The following is a 26,068-nucleotide window of genomic DNA, read 5'->3' on the forward strand; positions in this document are numbered from 1 at the left end:
AAGTGAGACCTTGCGAGAAGTTTTCTCTCTTTCCCTAAAAAGGAAGAGGAAAATTTTTGCAATGATCACACTGATTCGTAAATGACGGCAAAGAAAACAATAACGTATTTTACAAGATGTTTATACTTTAAGGCAATTTATCATGTATACCCAACAATTTTTTTGGTCGATAAGGGATTCAAGGATTATTAGTTGCGAGGGGCGAACATATCAACGATTTGCTTTTACTATATAACAGTCGAATTCTTTCTCGTCTCTATAAATCAAGTTAACTTCAATGATACATTACAACCACAATCATTTACACGATATATAAGCGTTGCACATTATTTGCTTCTCATGCAAATATTCAAAGTTAAACAATCTTTGCATTCATAGTGCTTCACCAACTTGAAATAGATGAACATCAAGTTGTGGGTCCTGTCGTTCGTTGCCTTTTAGGTCCTCTTGTCGGCTGTGTTATTTTCTCTTCCGCAATTAGAAACGCCATCAATTTTTTGCATAGTTCTTTGCGGAATACAGGCATATCAACCTGCAAAAAAATGTAATGTGGCACCAATAGATATACATTGAATCCCCAATAACAGAGGGCAATAAATGTCATACAGCGTCGAAATAAGGTTCTCCACCATTGTATATCGCTTCAATATACTTCATTACAAATAAGCCACAATCGGCACCATTATTTTGTAAAGGAGCATTGTAAGCCATGCGATAGATCCACTCGCTAATGTCGACTCCCAAAATGGCTTTGATGAAACCAATCTGAGATTGATGCAGACGAAAATAAATTCATGACCCCCGTACATGATACGATACTCTTATAGATGAAATCTTACGAGATGCGAAATGTCAAGCCGTAAACCACCGTCTACGTCCAACGAATTGTAACACCAAAGTTGTTTCTCATGTAAATCCATCACGTATAAGACCCAATGCTTTTCAGATTGCCAGAGTGTAGGAATCAATATCTGCAAATCGTTAACCCAAATGGTCTCCGCAATGATTATCGTTAACCCAGAGTGTTAGGACTGTTATTCTGTAACCTTGCACTAGAGGTTTGTTTACTTACTTTTTCACTAGACAAAAGGTCTCCGTAATAATTATCGTTAACTCAATATGGTAGGCCGTCTTGAAATCCACTGGAGTATGACAATCGACGTACGATAGTCTGTAGACCGAAACATTGTTAACAACAATGTTAAAACATGAATCAACAGGAGTAAATCAATAACTAAAATAAACATAAAATAGAACCGATATACCATGAAATAATGGCTGACGATGCTTATAGTTTTGTTTGTTGCGTTGCATTTAATATAACTGACAAAATCGGACATAGTCTGTTTACAGCAAATATGAACTTGTTAACGTACATACGCATGGCTTAGGTAAATAGATAACTGTTACTGGTTTTATACGAACAAAATTACTGATCATGTTGCCTTGTGCGAATTCATCGTGCATTCGTTTGATGTTGTCCCAGAGTGATTGGCTGAGTTTTCGCTCAACTTCTTCAGTGGATGTTCCACTGACATTAGCAGAATTTTTAATGAACAATATTGAAATTACATTATACAGTACAGAACACAAATCGCATAAACGGCATAAAAGAGACAAATTTTGATGAAAATGGATACGATGTTTAGACAATATACGTCTGGTTCACCATCGCTGGTCATATAGCTATCTTTGTCTCACTCAACGATACCCCATTCGCGTTGAAGTTGGTTATATGTTCAAATGACGAACTTGAGGTTTATAAAGGAACCGTCGGTTTGTCTGTTGCTCATTCACGAAGCATATGATAATCACACCATCCAGTACTTGTGCGACGTGTCATTCTTATATGAGAACAATGTCGTTTCACAGGCCATCAGTATTCAAACAAATAACGCCAGTTTTCATATACGAGCGCCAATAAATTGCATTTCGCAGTCATGATGTTTAAAAAATGTCATTTCATTTTCCTTTTAAAAAACTCATCAAAGAGTTAAGGCGAATCAATCAAATCACTATTACAAAGCTCGTTTGGATATGTTTTTCATCATCTTTTGGGTCTTTCAATGGTGACTGTGTAAATCTCGATAGGAAAATCATTAAATAAATGAAGCTCATCAAAAGACACCATGATCAAACAAATCGTAGCATCGAGATCAATTGACAATATATTATTCGATCTGTATATCGATTTGTAAGATAATATTTGTATCGTATATTATACCACCAGTTTCCTCCACCAAAAATTCCTAAACCTAAAACACAAAGCTCGTAAATTGTGGTAGTAAAACACAATGATTTGCGATGTATGGGCTCAACAATGCATGGTAATGTTTGCCCGTCTTAAATGATAAAAGTCAACAGCTATAAGAAACCTTTGCTGCTCAAAAAACGCTCTAATGTCGAACCACCGTAAACGCAAATCGCAAAATAGGTTTGTGATTCATGCGGTCAACAATGACTTGTAATATTCGGCCTTCGTACATGATAAAAGTCAACATCGATAAGAAAATTTTGCTTTTCATAAATCGCTGCATTGCTCAACCTCCATGAATAAAACTCGCAAAAGAGATTTGCGATGTACGCAATCAACAATGGCTGGCCAAGTTTGCCCATCTTAAATTATAATAGTCAACATCGATAAGGAATGTTTGTTGTTCAAAAATCGCAATTTCCATCGTCGTCATTGAATGCAAATCGCAAAACCCATATGCGATATATGCGGTCAACAAAGACCTGTAATCGATGCTCGAAAATGATAAAATTCAACATCGATAAGAAATATTTGATGTTCAGAAATCGTTGTGTTGCTCACCCTCCTTGAATGAACATCGCAATAAGTGATTTGCGTTTCTTCCGGTCGATAAGGGCTTTTAGTGTTCGCCCTTCGTAAATTATAATAGTCCATAGCGATAAGAGATGTTTTTATTTGCGAACAAAATCGATTTATTTTGACGCTACTCATATGACAAATATCGTAATTATTGACTCTAGCAAACACATAATATATATTTACAATGATTCATACTTCAAATATTGTGCATCGATTTTATTAGAAATCGTTAACAAAGCAACGATTTAAATACACAAGTCGATATACATATCACATAATGTATTACATATCGATACGACAAACACTAAACCCGAACCCTAAATATATTACCCAAAATCCAAACCCTAAATATATTACCCTAAACCCTAAATCCTAAACCCCGAACCTTATATTCACAAACACTAAACCCCAATCCCTACAACATAAACCCTAAACCCCAATCCCTACAACATAAACCCTAAACACCAAACCTTAAATCATAGACCATGAACAACAATCCCTACAACATAAACTCTAAACCCTAGAGCCTAAATGTTAAACCCTAAATGGTAAACCCTAAACCCTAAACCCTAAACCCTAAACCCCAAATCGTAAATTCATAAACCCGAAACCCCAATCCTTACAACATAAACCCTAAACCCTACTATTTGATCTATTCCTATTGTTGGACCCTCCATTGGTCAGAAACCATAATCATCTTGAATTGTTGCCGCCATACCGGAGCAAGAGCAAATATTCTGCATGGGGTGATGTTGATGTTCAACTACGTTTTTCGTATTCGCTGGATAGCGATAATTGGAAGTCCTCTCAGCTGAATGACGATTCAACTGATCAGAGTTTGAGGAGCTCAAATATTAAATCAACAACAACAGATGCACAAGTATTATCTGAAGGTGGTAGCTCCATGTTCTTTCGCAGGAGTTCTAACAACAAATCTGTATCAGGGGTCAGATCCCACATAGCCTTTGCAACCAAACAAGTACATTCATAATGGCAGCCCACTGCACCATTCAAAACGATACAGTTTGTATTGGTCGCTTGTCTTAAATGATAGAAGTCGACATCGGTAAGAGATGTTTGTTGTTCATAAATCATTGTATTCCTCAGCCTCCGTGAGTTAAATTTGCAAAATAGATTTGCGATGTACGTGGTCAACAGATGCTTGCAATGTTTGCCATTCGTAAATGATTATGGTCCACATATATAAGATTTGTTTGTTGTTTAGAAATTGTTGTGTTGCTCAACCTCCATGAATAAAAATCGCAAAATAGTTTTGCGATGTTTGCGGTTAACAGAGGGTTGCAATGTTCGCCCTTTGTAAACGATAATAGCCTATATAGTTATGAACTACCGCCACGAAGCGAGTAGCGATATATGATCTACCACCATGAATCGAGTAGCGATTTGCGAACTACCACCTTGTAGCGATTTGAAGACAGGAAGCAAACACTCTCGCTCTCTTTTTTTTCTATTGAATCATCCAGGAATACAGTATTTATAATACACACCATATGACTAAATTGGAAAGATCAGTATGATATACAGTTTCCATAACCAACTTGATACGCAGAGATATTTCCTGTAACTTTTTGGGTGAGATAAGATCTCGTAAATCAAGGAGAGAGAGGTGAGAAGGGTTATCGCCAACAGACCACATCGATAAAAGATGTTTGCTGCTGACAAATCGTTGTTTTGTATTTACATAATTTGTATACTTAGACTTACAATTTTTTTTATACATAATTGTGTTGGAGATTAGATAAAATCTGAAATATGTCAGGACAAATACCACAATTGCGATGAAGTCGGTTATACGATCCATTCACGATCACGTCATTTATGAAGGAATCGCCGGTTTGTCGGTTCCTTATTCGCGAAGCAAAGTGAAACACATCTATAACATGTGCGATGTGTCATTCATATATAAAGGAAATGGCCTATCACCCTACGACAATTTTCAAATAATTACGCCAGTTTTCAAAAAGAGCGAGCAAATAAAATGCACTCTGCGGTAAGAAATATTTGCTGCTCAAAAATCGCTCTTTTGACGATCCATCGTAAATGCAAATCGCAAAATAAATTTGTGATTCATGCGGTCAACAATGGCTTGTAATATTCGGTCTTCGTAAATGATGAAAGTCAACATCGATAAGAAAATTTTGTGTTCGTAAATCACTGCATTGCTCAACCTCCATGAATGAAAATCGCAAAAGAGATTTGTGATGTACCCGTGTAAGGGGTTTTAATGTTCGCCCTTCGTAAATTATAATAGTCTACATCAATAAGAGATGTTTTTATGCGATAAGGAATGTTTGTCCATCTTAAATGATAATAGTCAACACCGTGGGGAATGTTTGTTCCAAAATCACAATATGTCTCATCGTCATTGACTGCAAATTGCAAAACCCATAAGCGATATATGTGCTCAACAAAGGCATGTAATTGACATTCAGAAATGATAAAAGTTAACATCAATAAGAAATGTTTGATGTTCAGAAATCGCTGTACTGCTCTCCCTCCTTGAATGCAAATCACAAAAGAGGTTTGGGATGTATGCGGTCAACAAAGCATTATGATGTTCGCCCGTCTTAAATGATAATAGTCAACAGCGATAAGGCAATTTTGTTGTTCATAAATCGCAATACACCTCATCGTCATTGAATAAACATCGCAACATGCATATGCGATTTATGCGGTCAACAAAGGCATGTAATGGACGTTCAAAAATGATAAAAGTCATAATTGATAAGAAATGTTTGATGTTCAGACATCGTTGTATGGCTCTCCCTCCTCGAATGAAAATCGCAAAAGAGTTACTCTGCTGCATAAAATAAAGAGAAAGAGATATTAAATAGATTAAAGATTTAGACCTGGACAACAGGTCGGGTCGGGTCAATCTCCCACCTAACTAGTGTTATAATAGGTAGTCGAAACAATGTTTTTTTATTTATTTACAGTGCATGCAATTAATCTGCGTGCGGTTTTTGAAAAAGGGCGGTATGTGAAACAACATTTCCTTTATATATGACTGACACGTCGAAGCAGTTCGACAGGCTGTCCATTAGCTTTCCTTTAGAACGACGTGTCTGTGAAAAGAACATTGCTTCATCGCAAAGGAGACATCGATATCTACATAGTAGACGACGATAGCAGTACGTTCAGGGATGGCGCCGAAGAAGACGACGATAGATAGACAATTAACATTGATGAAGAAGAGGACCACCAGAGCTACAGGACCAGCAATAGCGATTCAGGCATATATTTTCTGAACCTCGTGACCGGTTTAGGCAACATTTTCCTTTTTATGTCGTATATTCGATTTGTGTTGTGTACTGTAGAAAACAAATACAATGTCGAATACTGAATACTTTGCTGATGTCAGTGGAACATCCACAAAAAAAGGTAGACGACAATGCTCTAAAGAGTTGGAAGAGAACATCAATCAGATGCAAGATGAATTTGCAGAAGGGAAGACTATCAGTAATTTTGTATGTTATAACCACTATCAATTTCTTTGTCATCGGTTTGTATGTTAACAAGTTCGTAAATTTTTGCAACCAGACAATATCCGATTTCGTCAATTATATTCAAAGAAACGCAATAAGCAATATTATACGCATTGTCACCTCTTATTTCATGGTATATCTGTTCTGTTAATTTTTTATTTGCTTTTATGATTTACTCATGTTTCTTGGTTGTTAAACCTTACTATTATCACTATTTCGTTCAACAGACGTACGTCCGCCGAAAGCCATACACCATTGGATTTAAAGATGCACTACCATGTTGGAATAACGATGATCACTGTGGAGACTTTTGGATGAGTGAAACGGTAAGTGAACAAACCACTTGTCTAAGGTTTAGGCCTAACATTCCTATCATGATTTGTCTATCGATTTATAAAATATTGTATCCATTCGCAGATTTTGCTTCCTACACTCTAGCAAACTCCTGAGCATTGGGTCTTATACGTGATGAAATTACGGGAAAAACAACTATGGTGCTACAACTCATTGGACTTTTACATTGGTGTATAACGTGACGCTATGCATTTGGTAAGCTTCTGTCCATAGGTGTATCGTATCTTTTGCGGTGGCTCAGAATTTACTATATTCTTCATTAACCACAGGCGGGATTCCTAAACGACGTTTTGGGTGTCGACATTGGCGAGTGAATGTTGCTCTGTGCTGACCATGCTCCTTTACAAAGTAATGGGGTCGATTATGGCGTATTTGTAATTAAGTATATTGAAGCAATATATAATGGACGTGAACCTTGTTTCGATGTTGTATGATCTTTGTATCCTCTGCTATTGGGGATGCCATTTATATATTGGTTTCACATTACATTTTTTGTTGCAGGAAGATATACCAGGATTCCGCAATGAACTATTTCAAAATTTGATTGAGTTTAAAAATTGTTTGGACGACAGAAATAATCATCCAACAAGACTACTTACAAGGAAACGAACGGCACGATCCAGCTAGGATTAATATGATGTAAATAGATTTCTAAGAGATTTTGGAGACTGTCTACACCAATTTTTGTAGGCAGTTTTTGGAGACTGTATGCGATGTATGCGGTGAACCAAGGCTAGTAATGTTCCTCTTTCGTAAATAAATATCCTACACAATGATAGGAGTTGTTTGCTATTCTGAAATCGTTGTATAACTCACACTCCATGAATGAAAATCGCAAAAATAGATTTGCGATGTATGCGGTTAACAATGGCTTGTAATGTTTGCCCTTACAAAATGACAAGTAATCATCGATAAGAAATGTTTATTCCTTAGAAAACGTTGTATTGATGAACCTCCATGAATGAAAATCGCAAAATTAAATTTCCGATTTATGTTGTCGACAAGGCAATATAATGTTCGCCCGTCGTGAATGAAAATAGTGCAGAGCGATAAGAGATGTTTGCTACTAAGAAATCGTTGTATTGCTTAACCTACATGAATTAAAATCGCAATTATCGAAGCAAGTTTAGTCTGAACAATGTCTCAATTTGTGTGATGGGTTTAGTTGGGAGAGTGACCCGACCCGTTGTCGAGATGTAACTCCCTAATCTAGACCTAACGCGATTTGTTGGGATGAGCCTGGACGAAGTTAGGGATTTTCCTATTCCGATTTAAAGAATGACATAAAAAATCTAAAAGACTTCTATAATCAAATCCACACGTGATGTGCTATCGTGATTTGAACACCTATGTCCTATAGGTTTGATTAGTTTTGTATACAGCTATATGAAATGACGTTTATTAATTTCATTAATGCGGAGTGCATTTTATTTGCTCGCTCTTTTTGAAAACTGGTGTAATTATTTGAAAACTACCGTAGGGTGATAGGACGTTTCCTTTATATATGAATGACACATCACACATGTTATAGATAGTGTGTTTCACTTTGCTTCGTGAATAAGGAACTGATAAACCGATGATTCCTTTATAAACGATGAGATCGTGAATCGATCGTATAATCGACTTCATCGCAATTGTGGTATCCATCTTGACTTATTTCAGATTTTATCTAATCTCCAACACAATTATGTATAATTTTTTTTTGTAAGTCTATGTATACAAATTATGTAATTACAAAACAATGATTTGTTAGCAACAAACATCTCTTATCGATGTGGACTATTGGTGATAACCCTTCTCACCTTTCTCTCTCTGATTTACGAGATCTTATCTCATCCAAACAGTTATAGGAAATATCTCTATGTATCAAGTTGGTTATGGAAACTGTATATCGTACTGATCTTTCCAATTTAGTCATATGGTGTGTATTATAAATATTGTATCCTTGGATGATTCAATAGAAAAAAGAGAGAGCAAGAGTGTTCGCTTCCTGTCTTCAAATCGTTATAAGGTGGTAGTTCATAAATCGCTACTTGATTCATGGTGGTAGGGTGGGGTTTTATATATAGATCTCATAAATCGTCAACCGGAATACAAGTCTCACATGGCATATCGATTGTTGACAAAGACAGGGATATGAAATGATGTTTCTTCTTTAAATGAACGAGACATATTTTTTGTAACAACATTTATGATTTTTGATTTAAGAGTTATGATTTATACACTTAAAACAACAATGATTTATACATTTAGCGCAGTAACGATATATTATATATAAAGTTACCGATAGCTTTATTGTTGAAGCAATTTATACGTTTAATTAAGGAACGATTTATACGTTTGATGTAATAGCGATTTAGAATTATTGAGTATAGCGATTCACGTGACAACTATTAAATTACACGTACGCACGCTTGTGTAAGCTATTTCCATAATAATCAATGATAAAGTAGCAACGATTTGAACAAGCAAATGGCCACCTCATATCGAACAATAAAAGCTCTTATCGATCGAACAAATCACAAATCACTTATTGCGATGTTTATTCACGGAGGGTGAGCAATACCACGATTCCTAAATAGCAAACATCTCTTATTGTTGTGGATTATTTTTTTTAAAGGGCGAACATTATAAGGCTTGTTGAGCGCATAAATCGCAAATCTATTATTGTGATTTTCCTTCACGTAGGTTGAGAATGATCACGTTTTCTGAACAACAAACATCTCTTATCGTTGTGGACTATTTCTATTTACGAAAGGCGAACATTAACAAAAATAAGACTATACAAAAGATTTAAATCTTGTAAATCTTGAAAACTAGGGTAATGCGTAACCTATGTAAATTTAAATTGCAGTATGGATTAGCGATGTTTGCGGTAAACAAATGCGTGTAATGTTCACCCTTCGTAAATAAAAGTATTTTAAGCGATAAAAGATGTTTGCTTCTCGTAAATCACTGCATTGCTCTCCCTCCTTGAATGCAAATCGCAAAAGAGATTTGCGATGTATGCGGTGAACAAAGCATGGTAATGTTCGTTCATCTTAAATGATAAAAGTCAACAGCGATAAGAAACGTTTATTGCTCAGAAGTTACTTTTTTGCCGATACACCGTGACTGCAAATCGCAAAATAAATTTGTGATTCATGCAGTCATCAATGGCTTGTAATATTCTGTCTTCGTAAATGATGAAAGTCAACATCGATAAGAAAACTTTGTTGTTCGTAAATAGCTGGACTACTCAACCTCCGTGAATGAAAATTGCAAACGAGATTTGCGATGTATGCGGCCAACAAAGGCTTTTTTATAAGAGATCACGATTTCATTGCAATCAGTTTTATGTAAGAGACAACGCTTTGTTTTTCATAGAGACTGCTCTATCGCGATACATTACAATGTCATTCATTTACAGGAGTATTTAGTTACAATACATAATGACCAATGGTTTGGCTTAGATACAATACATTACCATCATCATCAACGAAGAAAACAGACATCATCAACAATATCAACCCACGTCCATATTGTAGCGATTTATGAACTACCACCATGAAGTGAGTAGTGATTTATGAACTACCACCGTGTAGCGACTTGTGAGCAGCTTGTACCATCCCGTAAATCAAGGATAGAGAGGTGAGAAGGGTTATTGTCAACACATATAGTGATGTGCTTCGAAACAGACATCATCAACATTAGCATCATCAGCAACAGTAGTCATTTTAGTTTACTCAGTGGCCTTTGCTAGTCACTGGGAACGATAGAAGGCAAATCATTCTACCAATAGAGATCCTTATCTGTTTGGATTTTTTTTACACGATGAATATTGGCCGCAAATAAAGGTATGGATCCCAAACGGCAGAGAAGCTGCAGACAGCAAGACCAACACTATTTGTCATGAAGTACATCGAAGATTAGGTAGATATTTTTGTTCCTAAAAAGCATGGTATGTGAACGAATGAGAGTTCGACAGTAAGAATAGATCAAACTGAAGGTCATCAGCACCCACCTGTTTATCATGCAAAATATCTCTATTTTTTTTGGTATGATGGCAAAGATTGAGGATGATTATGGTCGTTATATACTGCGTAAGATTCTATATACTTCATGACAAATACGCCACAGTTGTATGTGTCGTGAATATATCAATGTATCCACAGAAGATAACCACTATAATCATTATCAAAGACTATACAGATCTTTCAGCACAGTATGAATCAAATACGGAAACATGATCAAACACCATCAATAAAGCAAATATAAAAGGAACACAGAAGAACACAGAATAAAGAAAAAGACATGGAAGAATAAGTAAGGAAAAGAAGAAGAAGAAGACAAGGTCGTAAGAGGAAGAGATGTTAAATAGATTGGGGATTTAGACTTGGACAACGGGTCATGTCGGGTCAATCTCCCACCTAACTAGTGTTATAATAGGCAGTCAAAACAACAATTTTTTTATTTATTTACAGCACAATCAATTAATCTGCACACGGTTTTTGAAAAAGGGTTGTATGTGAAGCGACGTTTCCTTTATATTTTACTGACAGGTCGAAGCAGTTCAGCAGGTTGTCCATTAGCTTTCCTTTAGAACAATGTGTCTGTGAAAAGAACATTGCTTCGTTGCAAAGGGGACATCGATATCTACGTAGTAGACGACGAGAGCAATACATCCAGGGATGGCACCGAAGAAGACGACGATAGATAGACAGTCAATGTTGATAGTTCTGCACAGTTTTTTTTTCACTCATCCAACTCTTAAATAGAGGACGGGACCCGCAATAAATGCGAAAAGACTAAACGTTTTGCATAACTTAGGAAGGGTCTGCAGCGCCATATAAAAAATCGCTATTACAGCGATATTACAGATCGACACTCAGCTGAACCCAAAAATCGCTTTCCAGCAATACCAGAAAACATTATTCAACTGAAGTCCCAAATCGTTGTCCAGATGACAACACAAATTGCTAACCAGCGATACCTGTAGATGCCACAAATCGCGATCCAACAATACTTTAAATCGCTATCCAGGGATTACGAGATTCTGCTTACGCAACTCCAATCACTAACCACAAATTATTGCCAACAAATCACTGATCCTCAAACTCTGATCAGCTGAATCGTCATTTAGCTGAGAGGACTTCTAATTATCACTATTCAACAAATACAAAAAATGTATGAAAAGATCAAATGGATGAACATCAACATCACCCCAAGCAGAATATTTATGCTTGCTCCGGTATGGCGTCAACGATTTGGGGTTTGTTTCGGGTTTATGAATTTACGATTTGGGGTTTATGGTGTAGGGTTTAGGGTTTAAAGTTTAAAGTTTATGGTTTAGTAATATATTAAGGGTTGAGGGTTTAGAATTTAGGGTTTAACATTTAGGCTCTAGGGTTTAGAGTTTATGTTGTAGGGATTGGTGTTGACGGTCTATGATTTAAGGTTTGGTGTTTAGGGTTTAGGCATTAGGGTTTGTGAATATAAGGTTTGGAGTTTAGGGTTTAGGGTTTAGGTTTAGGGTAATATATTTAGGGTTTGGGTTTTGAGTTTAGGGTTTAGGTTTAGGGTAATATATTTAGGGTTTGGGTTTTGGGTTTAGGGTTTGGGTTTTGGGTAATATATTTAGGGTTCGGGTTTGGGTTTAGTGTTTGTCGTATCGATATGTAGTACATTATGTGATATGTACATCGATTTGTGTATTTAAATCATTGCTTTGTTGGCGATTTCTAATAAAATTGATGCATAATATTTGAAGTATAAATCATTGTAAATATATATTATGTGTTTGCTAGAGTCAATAATTATGATATTTGTCGTATGAATCGCGTCAAAATAAATCGATTTTGTTCGCAAATAAAAAACATCTCTTATCGTTATGGACTATTATAATTTACGAAGGGCGAACACTAAAATCCCTTATTGACCGAAAGAATCGCAAATCACTTATTGTGATGTTCATTAAAGGAGGGTGAGCAATACAACGATTTCTGAACATCAAATATTTTTTATCGATGTATACTTTTATCATTTTCGAGCGTCGATTACATGTCTTTGTTGACTGCATACATCGCATATATGTTTTGTGATTTGCATTCAATGACGATGAGGAAAATTGTGATTTATGAACAACAAAATTGCTTTATTGTTGTTGACTATTATCATTTAAGACGAGGGAGCTTGGCCAACCTTTGTTGACCGCATACATCGCAAATCTCTTTTGCGATTTTCATCCACGGAGGTTGAGCAATACGGCGATTTATGAACATCAAATGTTTTTTATCGATGATGACTTTTATCGTTTATGAAATCCGAATATTACAAGCCTTTGTTGACCGCATGAATCACAAACCTATGCGGCGATTTGCATTTAAGGTAGATCAGCAAAAGAGCGATTTCTGAGTAGAAAGATTTCTTATCGCTGTTGACTTTTATCTTTAAGATGGGCGAACATTACCATGCTTTTGACCGCATACATCCCAAACCTCTTTTGCGATTTGCATTCAAGGAGGGAGAGCAGTACAATGATTTCTAAACATCAAACATTTCTTATTGATGTTGACTGTTATCATTTCCAAACATCGATTACATGCCTTTGTTGACCGCATAAATTGCGTATGCGTTTTGCGATTTTCATTCAATGACGACGAGGAGTATTGCGATTTCGAAACAACAAACATTCCTTAGCGCTGGTGACTATTATCATTTAAGACAGGCAAACTTAGCCAGCCATTGTTGACCGGATACATCGCAAATCTCTTTTGCGATTTTCATTCACGGAGGTTTAGCAATACAGCGATTTGCGAACATTAAAATTTTCAACTCGATGATGACTTTTATCGTTTACGAAGGCCGAGTATTAGAAGCCATTGTTGATCGCATGAATCACAAACCTATTTTGCGATTTACATTTACAGAGGCTCAGTAAAAGCGCGACTTCCGCAAAGCAAACATTTTTTATCGCTGAAAAGCATATATTTTTTTATCGGTGTTGACTTTTATCATTACGGTGAAGAAGACCAGCCTTCGTTGACCGCAGACATTGCAAATCTATTTTGTGATTTTCGTTCACTGAGGGTGAGCAACACAGCGATAGCGGAACAACAAACATTTCTTATCGTTGTTGACTTTTATCATTTCAAATATTACAAGCCTTTGTTGACCGCATACATCGCAAATCTAATTTTGCGATTTTGAATCACGGAGGTTGAGCAATACCACGATTTCTGAATAGTAAACATCTTTTATCGCTTAAATTATTTTTATTCACGAAGGGCAAACATTACACGCATTTGTTCACCGCAAACATCGCTAATCCATACTGCGATTTAAATTTACATAGGTTACACTTTACTGCAGTTTTCAAGATTTACAAGATTTTAATCTTTTGTATAGTTTTAAAAAATTTGCATACAAAAATTGGTATACACACTCTACAAATTCTGTTAGAAATCTATGTACATCATATTAATCCTGGATGGATCGCGTCATTCATTTCCTTGTAATCTATGGATCTCGTGTTACAATGATCTGTTCAACGGAACATGTCTGTTAGAAGTATTAAAAAAGAATTAAACAATTAAAGAATGTTATGTTATGACAAATACTTACAGAATTACAACAAATAATTATTGGGATAAAAAGAATAGCTATGGTTTATTCAGTGGCACTTGACGACTCAGATGAAATATGATAAACAACTCGTCTCTTTTTTTTTTCTTGGTGGATTGTCTATCCTCGGTGGCCTCTTGGTTCCCTCAATCTTATTATAAACACTGGTCATCATCTCTACCAGTGACTGCATTTGTCTCCCTAAATTGCTCACCTCCTTTGGTAAGTCCTTATTCTCCCTCTCCAACAGCTCGAACCTTGCACGAGAGACAACGTTCTCTTTTGTGAGTTGTGTTCGCTCTTCATCGTGTACTGTTACTGAGGGAATCGTTGTTGTAGCCGAAGGGAGACGATGGACAGGTTGTAGATGCTGGGATGCAACATGAAGGGGGGCAGATGGAAGGCATGGGTTCTCAATTTTCACAATCTTCATATTTCGCCGCATAGGTTCTCAATATCTTTAGAAATAGAAGGGATCAAATTGTCATCCTTTATAATCATACGCTATGGCATGGACACCTCCTATATTCCAAATAAATAATTCATCCCTGTAGTGTTCGTGCCAATTCACGTTCCTACCCCCACTACTATTCATCTTCATTCTCACTTCCAAAGACTTCTTTGGGATAGACTGTCCCAAGCCAGATTGTAGGAGAACTTGACTACCATGCTGCAACTCGGCTTTATAATTGCAAAACAGGCACATATCACGGTCAGACAATCTCGCAGCCTCGACAACAACGTCTTGGTCCTCGTCCTCCCCATCTCCATACAGTTTCCACATAACCTGTACAGTGGTAATTCTTTTTAATAACGAGTGTTAAATATATTATGATGATTCTTACTAAGAATGCTTACGATTATTAATATTTACAGTACTAAAAGATAAATGCTATGGCGACACCGATTTGTACTAACAAAGACAAAATCCTGCAGCGATGATTACTTAAGAATGCTAAACATTTTAATGATTTATAATACTGAATGATAAATGATAAACCTATTGTAAACAATTTTAGACCATTTACCTCATTTAGTTGCAGCCCATCTAAAATGAACTTAGCATTATGCACTATGACATTTATTATAGCCCACCGACCGATCTTTGGAAAACCATAAATCGCAGGGCCACACTGAGGATGCAATGCGATAATATGTTCCCACGCCTAAGCCTACAAAAATAATATATTAGTAACACTACAACCTTCAATGAGATTAGTCTACAAGTACTAAATATGTAATAAATAAATACCTGAACAAATGGCCAAAACTCCTGGACGATTTTCGTACCCTTACTCGCACAATAAAGTTGATTGTACAAGTGTGCGAGCATAGCAGCATCCCATGCATAGTTGTCGACTACGTCTAAGTCTTCCAGGTACTGCAGCCACATGTAACTTATTCTCGAACCAGAACAATCGAAAAATAAAGTAAGACCAAAAAAATAAAGAGGAAAGCCACACAACTCTTGGTCAGCTCTTTCAGATGCACATGTAGCGGACCGGCTTTCCCATTTATTATGGAAAGAAGTGACTTTCATTGATGTAGAATTGCTTCCACCAGAAATACATTGACTCCAGTCGTCCATCGACATTTCTAGAAGGGCCATGCATTTTCCCCTTGCGTTATAGTTTGAATCCCATAATAGGACAACACTGACATCACACTTAAGGTCAATGATCGTCACCACATCTTCTAGGGTCATGGTGATTTTAAAAGAATCCAACTGGAATGTGTTCGTCTTATCATTCAACTTATTTACCAGGTGGGTCATGGTGTTCCAACACGTTTCAAAATAATGCTGGTTCAGAAGGCTACCGAAGAACATATTTCATAATCGATCTTTCTGATATGCACTCAGCTGACCATACCACGACAGAACTACAGACCACTGACACCGCCCTCCGAGCTTTTCACCTGGTGCTCTGCTTCTCTTCTGACCTCTCTGTAACACAACATAACATATTATTCGTACCAATTGTAAATTAGTCCCATTTGTACTTATAAATAATATTCTACTAATCGCTATAAATAATATTGGTTACACACACACTATCACAGTAATCACTATACATAGTAATACCTATCACAGTAATCGCTATACAAAAATCGCTACACATAGTAATCACTAACACATTAAATCTTGACAGACAGGACAAATTTATGTACCTTGGTCACACTTTTCTCCTCTTCAACCCATCCCTCCAACCTAGGCTTTTCTTGTTGGTCTACTGCCTCCCACTGCTTTTCTACTACTACCGTCCCTAGCTCCATCACCTCTGTCATCTTTTTTTCAATTTGTTCTTTCCTTTCCCTTTCCTTCTCTTCCTCATACTTTTTCCTTTCCCTTTCCTCATCTTCCTCCTTTTGCTTCTTCCTTTCTCTTTCCTTCTCTTTCTCGTACTCCTTCTCCTTCCTTTGCTTTTCCTTCTCCTCCTCAGCCTCCTCCTCCTTCCGTTGTTTTTCCTTCTCTTCCTCATACTTTTTCCTTCTGCTTTCCTCCTCCTGCTTCTTCCTTTCTCTTTCCTTCTCTTCCTCGTACTCCTTCTCCTTCCTTTGCTTTTTCTTCTCTTCCTCAGCCTCCTCCTCCTTCCGTCGCCTTTGCATCTACTTCTCAGCCTTTTCCTCCTTCTGTCACCTTTGCTCCTCTTCCTCCTTCTGCTTCTTCCTTTCTCTTTCCTTTTCTTCCTCGTCCTCCTTCTCCTTCCTTTCACTTTCTTTCTTTTCCTCATCCTCCTTCTCCTTCCTTTGATTTTCCTTATCTTCCTCAAACTCCTTCTCCCTCCTTCGCCTTTCCTTTTCTTCCTCATCATCAAGCTTCTTCCTTTCCTTCTCTTCCTTATACTTTTTTAATTCCCTTTGCTTCTCCTCCTCTACGTCCTTATTCCTTTTTTGCCTTTCACTCTCCTTCGCCTCCTTTATTTGCTTTACCCTCATTCACATAGCTTTATGCTCCATGAACATCTTTGGCATTTCCCTCCTAGCCTCCTCCTTTATATTGTTCAATTGCCTTTCCCTGCCCTCCTCATTCTGTTTTTGCCTTTCCATCTCCTCTGCCTTTGCTTTTCATTCTCCTCCTTATTTCTTTGCTTTTCCTTCTCTTCGTCATCCTTCTTCTTCTTCAACTTTAGTTCTTACTTATTCTTCCTTTGGTCTTCAGCCTCAATATATGATGGATAATCCTCTGCATAATACAATTCCAACGCTTTCTCCCTGTCTTTATCATTCTCAATCTTCAGTATATTTTGGTACCTTTCAAAATGCTCATATAGATGAGACTGACTGACAACTTCTCTAATGCATAACCCATAGAACACCAGGGTATTTCTTCTCTGATGAGCTGCAGACATTGCTAACCTACACAACACATTAATTTAACCGCATCATTATACGTTACAATCGCCTCCCCAAGTATATCATAATACAAATGATCCCATTTGTTAAACGATCACCATCATTACAAATCGTCACAATATTTGGCTTCATAAGTAAACATCGTTGTAAGATTTAGCAAACTTAAGTACAAATCAATGTATCTTCATAAATACACATCGCTATTGCTTTGAATGTATTAATCGTTGCGGATTCAAACTTACAAATCGTTGTATAAATCACAACCTTCATAAATACATATCATTGAAAGGTTTGGCCTTCGTAAGAACCAATCGTAAAAATACTTTTTCGATGCCCACAAGGTGGATATGTACAAATCGATTTCTTTTTGTATGATACTAGGTGTTATTTAGCATGGAGACGACCACCCAGTTGTAAGATTTAGCATTCAGATTTACAAATCGTTTTGATTGCATAACAAAACCTTACACGAAACTCACCGAAATGATAGGAGTTTGGGTAATCCAACAGTGAAGTAAGAAACACCCAAGAGGTAGACGAAATAGATGGTGGCAACAATGCTGCCACTACGCATAAGACAAAAAAGGATGTTACGACGACAACAGAATATGGCAAAGGATGCTTCGACGGCAACAGAAGAAGGCAAAGGATGTTCGAGCGACAACAGATGAAGGCAAAGGATGCTCTAGTAGACTTTTCTGCTTAGGGCGAAAATGGATTGTTTGGACTTTTTAAATCCTAGAGATAAGCCTTCCTACCTACGCAAACTTTGCTGAAAATTTTGGCGCCTTCAAGATGTGTTGTTTCACTTTTCTAGATGAAGGGCACTTTTGTCCTTTTCATGAACCAACGATTCAGTTTTCTAGATGGAGGGTGTTTTTGTCCGTTCCAGGAAGAGAATGGCAGTAAAGGGTACTTAAGTCTTTGCAACGTCAACAGATTCCGATGCTAAGTGATGCAGACACACATGGGGATACAAGCTGCACATGCTTACATATGTGGTGCTCTTTGGGACCCTCCGAACATGAGATGTAGCTACATGCCATGTTCCGGGGGGGGGGGGGGGGGGAGGGGGGACATATAACCTGCTTTGCCCTCAACTCGTCACATGTCTCCTCCCATCGTGAGGGTGAGTCAAGAAAATGGAGCCGGTTTGGTTTAAAACCGGTTTGATCCGGTTTTCACCCATATAATCTTCATTAAACCGGTTCAGAGGGCCATGGTTTCAAAATGTTTTGGACTCAACCCGCCGACCACCGACCACCGACCACTGTGTTACTTCTTCCCTCACTTACATTGTCGAACCCTCTCCCTTGCTCGATTCTCATAGTCGAACCCTCTCCCTTGCTCGATTCTCATAGTCGAACCCTCATTCACCTCTCTAGGTAACCTCTCACCCCCTCTCTCTTTCTCCTGTGTCTTCTTCTTCTCCTTCTGTTTCTTTTTTGTCGACCGGAAGGGGCCTGTCGTTCTTCCTTGCCGGCAAACCATGGCTGGCCCACAGGGGCTAAAGCCTCTGTCAGTTTTTCCGACAGGTTGGCAGGGTAGACACCCCCTGCCGCATGTGAAAAAAATTTAAACAGAGGCTTTGGGCCTCTGCCTTATTTTTCTTGGTTTTGAGGGAGGGGCTCAGCCCCTTCCCGTTTCTCCTTCTTGGTAAGGGAGGGGCTGCGACCCCCTCCCTGTTGCTTGAGTTACAGGGAGGGGTTCAACCTCTCCTTCGTACCTTCTTTATTTTTATTCGGTCAGTAGGGGGTGGATCCCCCTGTCCTTGGTTCTTTCAGTCGGCAGGGTGCGGAGCCTCTCTGCCCCTTGTCCACTTTGTTTCTCCGACCGACTGTTGTCTTTTCTCGTCGGGTAGGGAGGGCGAAGCCCCTACCTGAGTGGTTCTTCTGTCGATAGGGGGAGCTGTCGTGTTCCTCTTTCGTCAGGCAGGGCGTCAGATACTATCCATCGCGAATTTAGCGATGGATATTATCCATCGCGAATTTAGCGATGGATTAGGGATGTATATTTATCTATCTCAAAAACTGGATCAGTCGATGTTTTGCGGCGGAATGTAATCCATCGCGAATTCGTTGATAAATTGGTGATGGAATTTAGCAACAGATACGTATCCATCATTAAATTTTAGTGACGGATTATCGACAGATATGTATCTGTCACAAAACTAAATAAATCCTTATTTAGCGACGGATCATGACATTCGCTAATCTGTCGCAAATTAGCGACGAAAGTAGTGACTGATCAGTTCTGTCGCTAATTAGCGACCAGGAAATTGCGATGAACTCTATCAATCGCTAAGCTATCGCCAATCCATTGCTAAACAGTTCAGCGATGGATTAACGTCGGATAGCGTCCGTCACTAATCCGTAAAATTCTTGTAGTGACTGTAATAACCAAATCCAAAAGTATCTTATAGCCATCTTGCCTAACCTAAGCCTACTCCAAATTTTCATCTTGCTTGGATTGAATATGGACTTCACCAATAGCTATGGATGAGATTCTTTCATAGTGGACCCATTGGTTGGTTTGAAAAGAATGTTTTTATTTTCAGTGTCATGTTTGGGTAAATCCTGCTTGGTTCATTCGGTTTATAGAATAACACTGAGATCCAGTTCTATATTGTGTGGGCTTGTATCCCACAAGATGAAACAAAATTAGAAAATGTGAGGGCAAATCTTCTCCGAGTTGAATGATGCAAGAGCATAATAGAAGACTTGGAGTCCATAAATATCCGTTTGGATTCATGTTTAGATTTTTTTAGTTGGATAATGGATCATTACGCTTGATTCATATCTTTAATATAAGTGTCATTTTTTAAAAAAGTTATCAAAGTAGGTGGTTTGCATTATTTAGAATTATATAAAATCTCATTTATTTATACATGAGAGATCTCTGTAGATGGACAGTTCATTGAGGTATGAATTCAGTTAATTTATTTTATTTTTAGTTTTCTATATTTTTCTTCAATTTCTGCTTTTTCTCATATAATTCCGTACTTGGTTAGATAATCTCTTAAATTCGACCTCAAAGATGACATTCAAGCGTCCCATCTGGTATTTTTTTTCCTACTCCCCACCCCTCTTCATTGAGTCCTTTTCCCGGAGGATATCCCAGTCAATCCAGAGAAGATGGATTCTTGACTTTGATGGCCATGTGGAAAGAACTTGAGGGAGGTGGCAGGAATTGGAAAAGATGTTTTTTTTGGTTGATTTCATCTGCAACATACAGTATAGGCCGGTTCACCACAAGTTGGTGCTTGTGGTATCATCAAAGGAGGGTGTGGAGCCTCAGGTAAGTTTTGGAGACTGCATCTAGAGAAGAACCATATATAGCTCCAATTTTCCTTTTTACTCTCGAAAGTATTTCTTGTTCTGTCTGGTTGAGAATCTGCTATCATGGTCACTTAAAAGGAGTTAATATCGTTTTCTTGCTTACTGTTGGGGTATCAATGACTTTCTCAGTTTTCATGCATTCTCTCATGCGTTTTTCTCATCTAATAGTTTTGAATTAAGTTCTAAGTTTTTGTGATGATCTAATCTTCATGAAAGAGAGATCACAGATTTGGGATATGTTTGCATTCAAATGTGATTTAGAATCTCATGCAAATGAGAGAATGAATCTCATTTGCTCATTAACCAAACATGTGATTTTGAAATCTCATTTGTACAGATAACCAACATGTGATTTGGAATCTCATGTAAAAAGAAATTGAATGTGATCTGGAATCACATTTGAAGCGACTCTCGGATGATAGCATTTGATTCCATCTCATGTAATTTACCATACCTTGGTTTCTTGGTTTATTTTGAAGCTTATTTTCTTCTTTTTCTGTTCATATTTGTGGCACATCATTACTGTAATCATGACCAAGATGTTATGTATTTCACATATACTATTTTGACTTAGTTATAATGCATCAGGCAGGCAAAAGAGACTGACAGATCTTTTGCTGGCGTACCTTTCGGCTGCTAGTAATGAAAAATTTGTACTGTCACTAGAACGAGGTGAACTCCTGTATTGGAAAGCTCTGCTGGTTTTGAGTATGGTTGAGATACTTGCCGGGTCATTCTCTGACTTGACTAAGTCAACTCAGGTTGGACTCGCAATAAATCAAGATTCAAGGGCAACTGATGGGTTAGTAGTTTCGATGGTCCAAAGTAAGGGCTTAGCATACTTGGTTAGGTTGGTTGGCTTAAGGCATTAAAGTTGGACATCAAGAGTTCGATACCCAAGAGTCACATCTTTGCCTTAGGGCCAAAGCAACCGTCTCCTTAACAGGTCCAAAAGGGCTGCTGATATGGTAGGGCATCATTCTCTTCTTGTTGCTTGGCTTAAAATTTATAGTTTTTTTAACCTAAGTTCATTGGTCAAATAACCCTCTCTTTGCCTAGTTTTTTGAAAGAAGTTCATCCTCGAACTTCGGTTCTACCTATTGCAGAGAAGTTCCAACATCTTTCTCAGGCCCTACCACATGAACAGGGGTTTCCTCTCAATAAATTTCGGAAAACCTCAAACTTGGTTTTTTGTTTGGAACTAATCCATGATGCATTCAGATAATTGAACATCAGAGCTTGCTATGTTCAAACTTGGTTTATTTTTTTGGCACAATACAAGATCAAGTTCATTGATATAGTGAGGAAAGGAATTACATGTATTCTTGAGAGAGATGCTATTTTGGTGGCTTTTTTTTTATTTATTTATTTTATGAAGGAGAACCCTTGATGAGAGAACCGAGTCACTTAATGGGCTAGTCTCCCTGTAAAGTAAAACCCCAAGTGGAGTCACCTGCACTCAATCCCTTACAGAACCTACTGGTTAAAGGCATAGATTGGTACAAGAAGGATCTTGAAATTCTGAAATTGGTGGGGAGAATTAAGAACATGCTGAGATAAAAGGTATCATAAGTTTCCCAAAAGTTCGTTTTATTCAATTTTTTTGAGAAAAATATGGGCATAAAAGAAATATATAAAATATAATATACATAAAAAGTAGAGAAAGTACAAGCATTGAGATTTTTTAAAACAAATGATATTTTTTAAGACATGAATTTTTTGGAATTGCGTCAACTTTTTTGAAAAAAAAAACATGAATATTTCGAAATCATCAGTCTTCTGGATTGTCTCAGCTTTTATCATGCTAAAATCATGATTTTTCAAAATATATTGACGACAAAATTGTGATATTTTCAAAGCATCACATATACTTGTGGAACACATTTAAAATGACAAAAAAAGAGAATAGTAAGAAAAGAAATTTCACAAAAAAAAAAAGGACTGAGCAAAGCTCATTACTCATTACCAAGCCAGGTTGGACAGGCATGGTTAGTTTATCAGACCTAACATCTTTTCACATCACTGGGACCCAAACCCGGATTCGATTCTATCAAGTTGGGATCCAAATACTAAGCAATCTGGTAGCACCAATCACATGACATTGATTTCCGTGGGGGCCGCATCAGTTGTGGGAACCACACATTTCTGCCATGTGATCGACTATCTTTGTTTGCTCATAGACTTCTGAGGATTCAAGTCCACCACGATTGCCCCAAAGGGGTTTTTGGCTTAAGGGGATGGGGCATCTGCCCCTCCGCGGGTCTAGGTTCAAATCCCATGGGCATCACTTCTTGCACAAGCTGAAATGTGGCCATTCAGTAGAGGCAAGAGGTAAGCCCACAGAGTTTTGCGCAGCTAAGACAGCGAAGGTAGGCTGAGCCAACCCAGCTAGTTTTTTTTTTCTTAGGGGCGGTTTATCCGTGTAAATATAAAAAACAAAGTCCACCTACAAAGACTCCGGTGATTCTGGAGTTCGACACGCATGTTCCAAAAGTAAGATACGATGACCTTGATTTTTTGAATATTTTAATAAATAAAAAGCTATTTTTTGATGTTTTAATGTATAAAAATATATTTTTACTCAATTATTATTAAAAAGTAATAAAAAATATTAAATTAGCATTCATACGTGTCATAGTCGTATCAACGCGTCATAACGTGTCCGACTCGTGTTCTATAGCCGCGATCGTACCCCAGAGGGAGAGAGAGAGCCAAGAAAAATCTCTCGACTGACTCAGACCTCTTTTGCATTCATATGATCATATCTTTAGGCCCGTCCCCACCATTTTGTCTCATCCTCTAGATAGAGTTTTGGGTGATACCCACGAATCAATCCAAAGGCAAAGCTATGGCTGCCAGTGCCACCGAGACGCTTCATTCTATCCATTCTCCAAGTTGCCGTTGTTGGGTGCCGAGCCTGTGCTGTTTCCCCTCTCACCCATGTAAGTTTTCTTCCAACTGACGTAATGTATAGACCATAGCTACCGGGAGTTCCTTGCTAGGTGGGGAAACTTGCCTGGGAAGCGGGAAACTCTTCGCCCCCATGAAAGAGAAGAAAGCTTTGGAAAACTTGCTTCTTGGATATGTTGTAACTACTAACTGAGTGGTTGGTCGTTCTTGAGTTTCATTTGCTAAGTTGCGGCTAAAACGTCTAGAAACTAATCCGTCTTTTGCAAAACTCTCGTGCTCTGCCTATTTGTTTTCCTGCATTTTGCATTTTTCATCTCCTCCTCGAATCTTTCGTCCCGCTTCGCAGACCCTATTCATAATGGTTTCCTTTTTCCAAGTCGTAGGAGATTTTAGTACTATGGAGAATAGTTACGGGAAGTTTCTTAAAGACATCGGAAGCTCGTTTCAGAAGCGTGAAACCATGCATTTTTTTTTCATGTGAAAGAGTAAAAGCTGTTTTGTCAAATATGAGATTGATGCTGGAAATGCAGACAGTAGACTCTTTATACAACTACTTTTTGTAAAACCTTGCATGGAAATGGTTAAAAGATACATTTGAACAGCAGTGCAAATTTTTTATTTGCTCTTTCATTTTAATGAGCCCACCTCCCTGCGAGGTAAAACTTCAAGTTGAGGACACTGCCACCCAGGCCTTACGTACCCCAACCGTGACAAAGCATCGGCAGCCTCCATGGGCCAGCAGGATTCGATCTTGGGCCTTCAGCTTGACACAGGACCCTGCTGACCACACGCTCACTTCAATTGTTCTTCTTACTCGCTTTCCCTTGTTGCTTCTTAAACGCTTGGCACATTTCTTGAACACTTGCTTCTCACTCCATGCATTGCTTCTCGCACCCAGTATAATAACATTTTTACTGTTGTTACTGCTTAGGTTGTCGGTTGAGTTTACAGGGCATGCTATTCTTCTACAGTCGAAAGGCAGTATCAAAGTTTTTGCTTCTAACAGGACTAAAGGGAGATACAGGAACCATCCCCACAGCACAGAAAGCACCATATATGAGAATATCTTATTTAAGAAACGGGGCGTTTGGAGAAGTGTTAACCCCAAAAAGCTGTCGAGGAAAAAGGGTAATGCTTGCTGTATTATTTGTTGATGTTTTTAAGTTTCACTGGAGATGCTCTAAATTTAGGCAAGGTAAAATTGCTTTGAATTGGCATTACTGTCCCTTTAATATCTATTTTGGTCATCTTTCTCCTATTGTTTATCCCTGTAACATTATCTTCACCAGCCTAAGCATGCACCATTTGTCAGTAAATGACTATTATGTTTATGTCATCTTCTTTAAGTCTTGAAGTTATTTTCATGAAGAGGAAATTTGTATGACTTTCTGCTTTAATGCTCTGGTCTTTTCTGCTGACATGGTTGGTACTGTTACAACTTACAAGGAAAAAGGTGATATATTTAGTATAATCAAGCAGTTCCAATTGAAGTTCATGTTCACCTTTCAACATGTTCATTATTACCGTAATTTAATAGGTTATGACTGCTGTTGGCTATGAGGTTTCTTGATCTCCAAAAGAAATTCTTGTTCATTTCTTTGATTCTAGAAATTATAATGGCAAATGATATACCCCATCATCTTTGTGTACTAGCTGAGCATGTTGTATTTAATAATCTCTATTATTTAAAAATAGCTTTCAGATGTGATCATTGAATAGAATAAAGTAGGGTAAAAGGAAACTTGTATATTCATTCCAATTTTAAGTATGCTTACTTTTGTTCAAAATATAATTGCATAATGCAATTTAATGTGGAGAACAGTAAATTGATACGCTAAATAAGAATTATAAGCCATTAATACTCTTTTCCTTTCTACTTCTAGTTATTGACATTGGGCATTTTAAAAAACTGTTGTGGACTCTGCTGCTTCGTATTTTGTTTGGAGGTTCTTTGATGGTATCTTGTTTCCATTTTGATTTTTGTACGCCATTTTCTCAAATGAACAAACATGATCTTTTCATTTGATAAGGAGATTGACAAGAGGGGCATTTTTCTTCTTAAAAAAAAAACAAAGAAACAAGGACATTTACCCTAACGTGAATCATGATTACATGTTGGCATTAATGACAATCTTATGGAGGAGGATGCAATGAAATGGTGCTCTTCCAAG

At 37.6% G+C, this 26,068-nt stretch overlaps 1 protein-coding gene across 1 annotated transcript in view; it reads left to right on the plus strand.

Moving 5' to 3' along the window:
- Nucleotides 1-5,997: 5,997 nt before the first annotated feature.
- LOC149822712 (Tetratricopeptide repeat (TPR)-like superfamily protein) overlaps nucleotides 5,998-26,068 on the plus strand; it is a 52,941-nt gene continuing 32,870 nt past the window's right edge. Inside the window, exons 1-6 of the mRNA XM_089980346.1 lie at nucleotides 5,998-6,087; nucleotides 6,567-6,665; nucleotides 20,884-20,946; nucleotides 23,168-23,318; nucleotides 23,791-23,929; nucleotides 24,829-25,025. Coding sequence (XP_089836472.1) covers nucleotides 5,998-6,087; nucleotides 6,567-6,665; nucleotides 20,884-20,946; nucleotides 23,168-23,318; nucleotides 23,791-23,929; nucleotides 24,829-25,025 — 739 coding nt within the window. The remainder of the gene's footprint in view (nucleotides 6,088-6,566; nucleotides 6,666-20,883; nucleotides 20,947-23,167; nucleotides 23,319-23,790; nucleotides 23,930-24,828; nucleotides 25,026-26,068) is intronic.

Source organism: Nuphar pumila, chromosome 11 (genome assembly GCF_984573655.1).
Source record: "Nuphar pumila chromosome 11, dmNupPumi1.hap1.1, whole genome shotgun sequence".
NCBI classification, from domain to species: Eukaryota; Viridiplantae; Streptophyta; class Magnoliopsida; order Nymphaeales; family Nymphaeaceae; genus Nuphar; species Nuphar pumila.